At 44.3% G+C, this 10,898-nt stretch overlaps 3 protein-coding genes across 3 annotated transcripts in view; 1 reads left to right on the top strand and 2 right to left on the bottom strand.

The window, feature by feature from the left end:
• LOC101637187 overlaps nucleotides 1-10,392 on the bottom strand; it is a 23,294-nt gene extending 12,902 nt beyond the window's left edge. Inside the window, 4 exon segments of the mRNA XM_012734164.1 lie at nucleotides 3-129; nucleotides 1,033-1,400; nucleotides 1,932-2,203; nucleotides 10,083-10,392. Coding sequence (XP_012589618.1) covers nucleotides 3-129; nucleotides 1,033-1,400; nucleotides 1,932-2,203; nucleotides 10,083-10,392 — 1,077 coding nt within the window.
• LOC101637652 (histone H2A type 1) lies at nucleotides 912-1,425 on the bottom strand. The gene has a single exon (XM_004694850.2). The coding sequence runs from the start codon at nucleotides 1,419-1,421 to the stop codon at nucleotides 1,029-1,031; it is 393 nt and encodes a 130-aa protein (XP_004694907.1). The 5' UTR covers nucleotides 1,422-1,425; the 3' UTR covers nucleotides 912-1,028.
• On the top strand, nucleotides 1,807-2,198 carry LOC101637418 (histone H2B type 1). Its single transcript, XM_004694849.2, has one exon. It carries the CDS (start codon nucleotides 1,809-1,811, stop codon nucleotides 2,187-2,189), a length of 381 nt encoding a protein of 126 aa, XP_004694906.1. The 5' UTR covers nucleotides 1,807-1,808; the 3' UTR covers nucleotides 2,190-2,198.
• Nucleotides 10,393-10,898: the final 506 nt, after the last annotated feature.

Here is a 10,898-nt window from a genome sequence, read left to right as displayed (position 1 = left end):
GCCGCCTTGGTGGCCAGCTGCTTGCGGGGCGCCTTGCCGCCGGTGGACTTGCGAGCCGTCTGCTTCGTGCGAGCCATGACAGCAAAAGCGGAGAAGACGGTAAGTTCACAAGCAAGCGCCAGAGGCTGCCTTTATATATACTCAGAAACATTCTGATTGGCCTTGCGCTTTTCAAAAGTCCCGCGCAACCAACGTATTGGTTGAAGATTCAAGGAAACTGATTGGGTGAAGTACGTCACATTGCAACCCAGTTTATTTTCTGCTGGGCTAGTCCGCCGTTTTCTCAAACAGTAAGCAAGGAAGGGCCTGTAGGTCTTAGAAAATACCAATTCTGATTCAGTATATGTGTGTGCGTGCGTGCGTGTCGAGTGGGAACTGAGATACCAAGGACTATACTAAGATCAGGTTACCTGTATTGCTCTTTTTCTGTTTTGAAATATAACTCTTTTCTTATGGCTATTTTTTGTGAATAGTAGCCTGGATTGCTACTTCCTATCCACCCTGTGAAAGCTTTCACAGGCGTCCTGGGAGGAGTACTTAGGGAATCGGGTAAAGTTCAAGGCCCGGGACCCACCAGCAAGAAGTGTGCAATCAAATATTCACTGAACTTCCCTACGGTGACCCAAAGGGTATTTTGCGTCAGTTCATAATTTGAAAGCCAGCGTGGGACCATAGACTAAGGGTTTTTTTTTGTTACTCAACATTCCAAGATCACCTACCCTTTAACCCTTTTTTTACATCAGGATATAGTAGCAATGATGAAGACTGCCTACTTAAGGTTCTTAAAAGACACTTGTAATTTCATCCCTCCCAATTATGCCGAATCCTTAAGATGCTAAGCTGTTTCCCAGTACTACATTCATGCAGTCACTAATAAAGCAACTTGCGAGCTCTCTATGGTGATTACACATGCGGAATAGCCTGGATACAAAGCAGGATGTTACAAGCTTTTTGTGAAAATGTGGACGGCTCTGAAAAGAGCCTTTGTGTTAAAAAGGCGGCAACCGCATACACTGATGTTAGCTCATTCACTTGCCCTTGGCCTTGTGATGGCTCTCGGTCTTCTTGGGCAGCAGCACGGCCTGGATGTTGGGCAGGACGCCGCCCTGCGCGATCGTCACCTTGCCCAGCAGCTTGTTGAGCTCCTCGTCGTTGCGGATGGCCAGCTGCAGGTGGCGCGGGATGATGCGCGTCTTCTTGTTGTCGCGGGCCGCGTTGCCCGCCAGCTCCAGGATCTCGGCCGTCAGGTACTCCAGCACGGCCGCCAGGTACACCGGCGCGCCCGCCCCGACCCGCTCGGCGTAGTTGCCCTTGCGCAGCAGGCGGTGGACTCGGCCCACGGGGAACTGCAGCCCGGCCCGAGAGGAGCGGGTCTTGGCCTTGGCGCGCGCCTTGCCGCCCTGCTTGCCGCGTCCAGACATAATGTCGAAGTTAAGTACTGCTCACTAAAAATATGAAATCTCACAGAAGGCTACGAGCTAGGCAATTATACTCTGCCATCGTCTGGTAAAACAGTCTGTGCTATTGATCGACCACAGATCTCAGCCAATCAAAACACAAATGTCCAGGAAGACACCGCCTCTCATTTACATAAGACTTAGAGTTGAAAGGTGAAATTGCTTTAAGGTTGCGCTTAACAGATGAGCCAATAAGAACTTGGAATAAAATAGCCTATCAGAGATTAAGATACTGAAAAGAGCCAATCAGAACTCTTCATTCTTCAATCCCTAATTTGCATATGCACCAAAGAAATGTAGAAAACGGAGCTTGTGGGCGTATTTTGTTTGTAGTCATTTCTAAGTGACACAATGCCAGAGCCAGCCAAGTCCGCGCCCGCCCCGAAGAAGGGCTCCAAGAAGGCGGTGACCAAGGCGCAGAAGAAGGACGGCAAGAAGCGCAAGCGCAGCCGCAAGGAGAGCTACTCGGTGTACGTGTACAAGGTGCTGAAGCAGGTGCACCCCGACACGGGCATCTCGTCCAAGGCCATGGGCATCATGAACTCGTTCGTCAACGACATCTTCGAGCGCATCGCGGGCGAGGCGTCGCGCCTGGCGCACTACAACAAGCGCTCGACCATCACGTCGCGGGAGATCCAGACGGCCGTGCGCCTGCTGCTGCCCGGCGAGCTGGCCAAGCACGCCGTGTCCGAGGGCACCAAGGCCGTCACCAAGTACACCAGCTCCAAGTAAATTTGCAACTATGGCTGCACCAGCGACTCAAAAGGCTCTTTTAAGAGCCACCCACTTTGTCTCTTAAAGGTCTGTAACCTGAAAGATTAGAGACGTGGTTGGAGCAATCAACGTGATTGTCATATCGGTAGGTGTTATTTTGGTTTTGGCTTTTTTCAGTGTGTAGGGACCTATATTGTGTTTAATTCACTTTTCCATGGCTACCCTAGTACTTGCTAACCGGAGACTGGGCTTCTGATTTCACCTTTTCTATACTTAACTACCAGATAGAGAGGGCTTTGTTTTGTTTGTTTTTTCTCACTCATACTTTTCACAGAATAGTAGCCAGAGGAAAAATTTGGAGTGTTGAGTCCTAAATCCAAGAAAAAAAATCGAGGAAGAAAGTGAAACCAATTTTATAACAGTTTTAATTGTTTGAAGTACATTTGGTGAACAGCTTGGCATTTCTAAAACATCAATGCCAGTCAGCACCTATCCCCATCCTTCCAAATTCATCAATTTCTTCAAAATACTGTTCGTTACCTAACCAGTATTTTCTTTTGACAAAGTCAGGAGTTTCTGTCATTTAAGTTTTCTTCTTAACTTACTGTAGGAAAGTGTAGGGAAACAAACAGGATAACCTGAGGGAAGGAAGGAAGTGAAAGTCGACACTGTTACATAATTACTCTCCAACAGCCTGTGGTTCCCAGCCTGAGGACTTAGGCTGTCAGCCCCTGAATTTAAAGTCCAAGGGTTTTCCTGAGTTATCCCTACAACTGAGACGCCTGTAATAGCCACTCCACAATTATTTCATTCGCTGGGATTTTATTTAAAAGAAGTTAGCATTTGTGCGGTCCTCTTTGGCTTAGTACCGATTTTATTCCACAATTACCTCTTGTGAAACTGAATCTCCCCTTTTATATGTAAGTCATGTGAAGAATAAATAATAGCTTTCCCATTACAGAAATAATGGGAAATCTAAATAATGGAATCTAAATTCTTGTCTAATTCTACAACTTTTTCTACTTTAAATTGATAAGATTTTTGCCTAGGCAAGGAACTAGTTGCAATCATAGGAATGGGGAAATTATAGGCTCAAATTTAAAAAAAAAAAAAGCATTACAATAAGTAAAACTGGTTTGAAATTTCATGCTCTTTGAAGCACAGCAAAGTACTTACATCAGCTAAATATTCTTTCAAAAATAGATACAGTAAAAAGAATCATAAGGCTTTGCTGTACTTACCCAATACATACATCTACGTGTATACACAAAGAGAGTTTTGGAAACTAAGGATCACCAGACAGCAAATTAAATTTGAGCACTGAGACGTGGAGGTCATTAACAGTATAAAACTTCAGTTCAGAAATCTCATTTCTGTTTATTGGCTACACACCTTTATATATAAGTTCTACATAGCAGATTTCTGTAAATGTTAAATAAGTCACTCAATTTTGTAAGTAGTCTTCAGAAGTTCCTTAAACCCCATATATAATTAAGGGATTCATTTCTTGTTTCCCAAATTTAATTTTAAATACACTTTAAAACCTTGTGTTCATGAAAAGCAATATACAAGCATGGGTAAAGGGACACCACCATCGTGGCATGTTTTAATGCTGTTTGGACAAATTATTTAAATCTTTTGTGAGCATTTCCTGGCCTCTAAAATGGGAATAATTAGTAGCTACTGCATGGCATTGCTGGGGTGACCCAAAAGAGCACTGGCAAGTGCTTAGCACAGTGTCTGCACAGGGGAACCAAGTCTTCTGGCTGAAACAATAGGGAGGAATCGCAACATCCCAAGGAACTGAATAGACAGTGGACTACAAAACCTAGCATCTGACAGCAATTAGGGTTTCTTGTCTGGCAGTGTGAATAACAATCCAAACCCCTTCTAATAATCCAAACTTCAGAACAATTAGCCTAGTGCCCATAGTTTGCCAGTTCAGCCAATGTTGGTTTCTTCTCCAGGGGATTTCTCATGCCTCCCTAGAATGAGGGGGCATCATTTAGTGTTTGGATTTGTTAGGGTGTAGGAGGAGACGCTGTAAACTCACACAAGTAGTTTAGTAATTTTTTTCTTTTTCCTCTCCTATCTCCTGCTTCCTTTGCCTACTCTCATTGCAGTATGACGGGAATGAGAGTCATCTTCAGAAAAGCAGCTACACTTTTATTAAAGCTTGAAGAAATTGAAAGAAGTCACTGTCCACCAACGAAAAACAAACGGAAACCCCCCCCCCCAAGACAGTTCCAAAGTTGCCAACCATTTAGATTACTGGCAATCTTACAAAAGAACTGTCCTTTTGCCACCACAGAGATAATTAACAAAAAACTCAAGAAACCTTTGTCCAAATAAAGTTGGTTCTTCATACCGTCAGTTGAACTCATTCTTAAAAATGTTCTACACTGACATATTTCTCATTTTGACTCCATGGATGAGGATTTAGGAACCACTGACTTGTTTTAATTGCATTTCAAAATTGAAAAAAGAGCCCCTGAATCAACTCTGTTCATCAGAGTAGGGGGGCAGGGTCAAAGCATTTTATTTACTATTTCTCCTAAAATTGTGTCTTCTTTTCATTCTCATGTTCCAAAACTTATTTTCTATTATTTTAAGTAGTCCACACATATATTGTTACTAATAAAGTTGTTATGAAGTAGTTCACATGCCAACAAAAATTGTATGTAATATTTTATGCTCCAGCAGAGCTCCAGCACCAACTTCTGATCTGAGTCTCTGCTGCCACTTTTGGCATGGACTTGAAATACACACCTCTGTTTACTGCTGTACTGTTTACTGTTTCAGTCCTGTTCCACTTTTCATCCAGAGTAGTCTGGATATTTTGAAAATAAGAGAGGCAGACATCCACCAAGGAGAATAGATAGATGAGCATAATATTAAGTGTAATCCTGCAATTGCTGGAAACAAGTGAGCTTAGCCATGTATGACAACATGGCAACTCCATCTCCCTGAGTAGATGGATTGCCAGAAACTAGGACTGTAAAACTGTCAGTGCATTTAGGCCAGATATGCTACTGTAAACAGCCTAAAATCCCAGTGATTAGCCATAGTAAATGTTTATGTTTGCTCATACTGTTTACTGACGGTGGGTCAGTTAATGCTCTAATTCATTTTAGGAATCAGGCTAAAGGAATATTAAAGTCTCTACTCAGCAGTGGGACATGGCATTTTCACTCACATTCTTTGACCAGAGTCAATCACAAAGGCAAACCTAACTGACACAAAGCAAAATCTTCTCACCAAGTATAGCTGCAAATTTTTGGAACAATAAGACATTTCTACAGATAGTATGTTTCCATAGCAAAAACAAAACAATAAAGCATATGCTATTTAAGTATAAATGCCTGTGTATTTTTGAAAGATAAGGAACAAAGACCAAAAAGTGAACAAATTCAGGACCGTGATTACCCCTCGTGGGGTAGCAGGAGGTTAGTTTAGGTCCAACTAATATATTGGTAATATGTATACACCAGGTTGGCAAATGGGTTCAAGTGGGATCATCTATAACCCTTAATAAACTGTACATGTAGTTAATGTGTACTTTTTCTTATAAATTCTTATAACTTTTTCTTATAAATTTATAGATTATAAATCACAAAGGCTTATATATTACAACTTACAAATAAACAATATATAAATACGTTAGGTCCTTCCCAAAGGTCAGTCCCAAAAGGACCTTTCTTAAGCTATTAAATGTTGCTTGTATTAACAATTTGTTTCTCAGAAAGAAAAGTTACTTCTTACACTCCAAAAGTCTATAGATGCCTAGAAAGACAATATATGGTACTTTGCCAAAATCACTACAGATTATTTATATAAGACTTGTTCTCAGAAGGATCCTTCTTAAGATACTGTCGAAATTTCTGCAAGGTCTTTTCCATACACTAAAGTCTTTTTTTATTGTAAGCTCATGTATGCTCTTCTCTCTTGTGATCACTCACCCAGGGCACATGAGAGTTCAGATTAAGTTCATTCTAGTGGGAAAAGAGATATAAGCACATAAACACAATGTGCTAAGCACAGCTGGCTTTGTAAAAACATACTTGATCCCTAATCAGAAAAATCTCTGAGCTTGGAGTTCAAGGAAATTTTTTGGGGGCGGGAGGTGAACAAACAAAAACCACTTTGCACGGTTCCCTGTTGTTTGGATTAAAGTCCAGACTCCTGTAACTGGCCTGGCAGCCTCCGAAATTCAGCACCAACTTCTGATCTGAGTCTCTGCTGCCGCTTTTGGCATGGATTTGAAATACACACCTCTCTTTACTGCTGTACTGTTTACTGTTCCAGTCCTGTTCCACTTGTCATGGGTGTGTATGTTGATTTTCTAAATAGAACGTGACATGAAGCAGGTGGCCACTAAAAGGATAGTACTTTAACACAACCTGAAGAAAGAAGGGGGAGCAATGCCCAGAGGTCTGAGAGCTGGGTGGCCCCAGCAGACATATTGGCCACTACACTGTCCACTTGCCCTGAGAAAGTAACAGGCACTGTGTTTCTGGACTAGAAAGCGCCCCCATTTCAGGTACAAGGACCAAAGAGCAGGTCTGTGTAAGTCACTGGAAGAACTTTGGCCTTTACTTTGAAATGAGAGCCATTGGTGGGTATTTAGCCAAGTGGCCTGACCTGAATTTACTCTTTATTACAATCTCTCTGGCTGCTCTGTGAAGAAATCAGCAAAGGCAAAACTAGAGGAAGAATGGGCTGCAGTGACAAAGGTGAGAAAGAACAGAAGCTTGGTCAAATTAGTAGCAGTGAGAAGAAGAAATGCTTGGATTCTTTGTTTTTAAGTCAAAGCTGACAGGACTTAGTAAAGGATTAGAGATAGAATGTGAAAGAAAAAGACAAATAACTCCAGCTGACAGACTGGCATTGCCAGTGACCAAATTCAAGATGATGATAAGAATTGTTTGGAGAGGTTATGTCAGAAATTAGGCCCTATTTAAACTGGAAATGGGTATTAGTGGACTTCCAAGTAGAGATGTCAAGTAAGTACCTGGATCTCAGCCTGGAGTTCAAAGGAACCTTCTGGATTGATGATTTCATGTCTACATCATTATGGGAACAGTATCTTCACACTGACTATGAAACACCATTCTTAAGGTCAAAGAGAGACAAAAGATCTCTCTGATCAAGGAGACCAGAAGTCACTGAAGCTAAGGGAAGAGAAAAGGCAGCACTAGGCTAAGACTCTTAAATTGAGTTCCACAAACAGGCTTCAGGAGGCCTGAGAACACCTTGAAGTACATGCAAAAGGTGTGGGCGGGGTGAGTGCACCTTGGAAGCACACATACATCTATCACTGGATCTCCAATGTGGTCTCCCTGTCACTTTACCTCGATTATTTACATACTCATTCCTGAGGGCATTTCCCTGGGCCTGTAAAACAAGGACAGTTATTCCACTTGTTCTTCAAATCAAAGGGAAAAATAACAGAAGAAAGCAATGTAAGTCTTTAAGTTATAAATCCACCTATTATGAAAACAGCAAACATTCCCTTTTTACCTCACCTAAGGCTCAGTTCTTTAGCTGTTTCTTCTCATTATGAACCATCTTTCCTAAGGGATGTCATCAGATCTTGTTGTTCCTTTACTCTCAAAGGCAGTTATATTTTTACAACTCCAAATTGTAATTCTACTCCAGACCTCCTCCCTAAACAACACACTCATTTGTCTAACTGCCTATGCCATATCTTCCTCCTAGATGTAATAAGTATTTTAAACTTTGCATGTCCAAAACTAAAGCTGGATTCCTCTCCAAAACTTGTTTCCATTTTACTAACTGGCACCTCCACTCCAGCTGCTATGGCAAACATTATTGAAATTATCAGTGAGATTTTCTTTCTGTCATACCCTACACTCACCAGCTCAGAAAATCACTATCAAGTATCTTAAAAATATAGGTTCCAGCCACTCTCACAGCTTCCACCACTAACAGTCTAGCCCATCACCTCTCAACTATATTATTGTAGTAGCTTCCTAACGGGTCTCCCTCTTCCTACCCTTGCCCCACCACAGTCTATTCTCCACCAAGCATCCAGACAGCTCATTTAAAATATGAATAAAATCAGGTCCAGTCTCTGTTTAAAACTCCACAAGACTTCCGCCTTGCAAACCTCATGTCTTTCCTCCATACCACCTCCCCCTCCTTTTGTCCACCCACATAACTCCTTATTACCTCCCAGGCTTTCCTTCTTGGTCTCCCTTGTATTTTGGGATACTCCCACATGCTGTTCATCTTTTTTTCTCCATCCATCACTCCCTCAATAAAGTCTTCATTAACTCATTACCTGCACACACTGCCTTTTCCTACCTCAGAGCACCTACATGGACTTAGCACCATGTGAGACACGCCTATGTTTTACATAGTTTTTGTGTATGTGCTCCCCCTCCCCCAATATAAGAGCCACAGATTGAGAAATGTATTTCTTCGTTTATTGCTCAGTTCCCAGAGCACAGAAAAGTATCTGGCACATTACATTTTTTTTTTTTAAGCTAACACCCCTATATAATTTTTTCCCTCAAGCCAGTAAATTAACTCCAATAATATCCGACTCTTCATATTTAAGCTCTAGAGATCAAATCTTTAACATGTGATTCAAAATTACTTCAGTGCCTTGCCATATCTCAGAGCATCTTACAGATGATCACTTGCTGACAAGGAGGGAAAACCTACTTTACAATGGTAGTAATCATTCTCAAGTAGCAATCTAGCATTTTGAATTTAGATGAACCTGGCATCATAGGCCCCTAATGCAGTACAACAAACACCACGTGCATATATAATGCTCAACAGAAAAAGAAACGAAAAAAAAAATGAGAATACAAAAACAGCAATAAAAAGAAAAAAAAAAAGAACCAAAAAGAAGTGTGATTTCAATGAAGTCTATGTGAATCACTTGTAGCCTACAAGATAGAGCCGGTATGGAAGTAAAATGGCCCCATCAGGAAACCAGTCAAACCATGATACGTACTCGTCTACAGGAAACCTAGGGCACACGTGAGATGAATAGACAAACTGTGCAGGTAAAGCCCTGAGACAGACCGTTGGGGCATAACTGGCATTTTTTTTCACGTGAATTGACGATACGCGAGCATTGAGTTTCGGTCAAGTGTACTTACATGGCAGCTACGGGCTCCTACTGTGTATTATTTGGGGTGAGATCCCTCGATGTCTGTACATGCACTTCAAAGAAATGAAGGCAGCTCAGTTCAGCCACATTTACTCATGAGCAAGCCTTCCTCGCCGTTAGGGAAGTGTTAGTCTGAATACCTGCCAGCTCTCCCCGGGCGTATATTCTTGCCAGAACCCTTCGAAGTTTCGTGGGCAGACACCGGAAGCCGCGCACGCGCCGACCCAGCACAGAGCCGCGCGGCCGCCCGGTGGTCCGGTCATCCGTGCGCGAGCCAGCCCCGCTCGCCCCGCCCTGCCCCGCCGCCCCGCCGCCCCTCCACGCCTCACCCCGCCGCCACCCGCCCGTCCGTCCCTCTAAGAGGCCGGCGCGCGCGCGCTTTGTTGCCTCCCCAGGCTGCCATTTTGAGCCGAAACACCCGCAGAGCGGGAATGCCGGCCGCGCTTAATCGCTCGGTTCAAAACCCAGGCACTTCAAATGGCGGAACACAGAAAACAGCACCTGAGCAGAGCTCACGCCACGAAGCCTGCTCCACTACACCCTGCACTTCACAGCGCTCGCTTCCGCCAAGATTCGCGCGCCAAATTCACAAAGACAGGAATACACAATTGCGCGAATCTTCATCTGAAGGCACAGGAGCTACCCTCTAGCCAACGAAGGCTCCTTTTAACACACAACATGCCAGCTCTTTTACGGAGTATGTGGGCGGCCCTGAAAAGGGCCTTTGGTTGCTGTTACTAAGTATCAGACAAAACAAGCGTCTTAGCCGCCGAAGCCGTAGAGCGTGCGACCCTGGCGCTTGAGCGCGTAGACCACGTCCATGGCCGTGACCGTCTTGCGTTTGGCGTGCTCGGTGTAGGTGACGGCGTCGCGGATCACGTTCTCCAGGAAGACCTTGAGCACCCCGCGCGTCTCCTCGTAGATGAGCCCCGAGATGCGCTTGACGCCGCCGCGCCGGGCCAGGCGGCGGATGGCGGGCTTGGTGATGCCCTGGATGTTGTCGCGCAGCACCTTGCGGTGGCGCTTGGCGCCGCCTTTGCCCAGACCCTTCCCGCCTTTGCCGCGGCCGGACATGATTAGACTGCCTCCGAGAAGACTCCAGAGAAATGGGGAGAGCACAAAGGCAATTTCCTTATATGTGTGACTTGCGGACCTAATTGAAGACTGAAGGCGCGCGCGCGGGAACGTCCGTTCCGCTAACTCCGCCCCTCATGGGCGCGTCCACGGTGACGTCACTGATTACTAGGGTCGCTGTACGCCAGCCTGCGCTCCGGGGAAGCGTTGCCAGAGACGTCTGCTTCTCCAAGTGGGACCTTAGGACTGCTTTAAAAACTGCGTCAGGCTAAAGAAATTCACATTTCCTTATGGTTATCTTTTGCTGCTTTGGGGTGACTGCACGTCTGAAAGTACAGCTGCCGTCCTCGGAATGCCGATGCCAGATTTGCCCCGAAGTTCACCGAGCTCCCGCCATTTCGCTCCCTGTTGCAAAGCCCCTCGGAGGCGAACCTCCCGCCCCCAAGGAGTTTAAAAAGCTCAAGACTTCAACCTTTTCATCGCCAAGTCGAGGGAGCTCTGACCAA

Source organism: Condylura cristata, unplaced genomic scaffold (assembly GCF_000260355.1).
Source record: "Condylura cristata isolate star-nosed mole 26May11 unplaced genomic scaffold, ConCri1.0 scaffold00048, whole genome shotgun sequence".
NCBI lineage: Eukaryota > Metazoa > Chordata > Mammalia > Eulipotyphla > Talpidae > Condylura > Condylura cristata.
The sequence above is the reverse complement of the archived record's forward strand: the minus strand, read 5'-3'. Positions and strand labels throughout refer to the sequence as shown.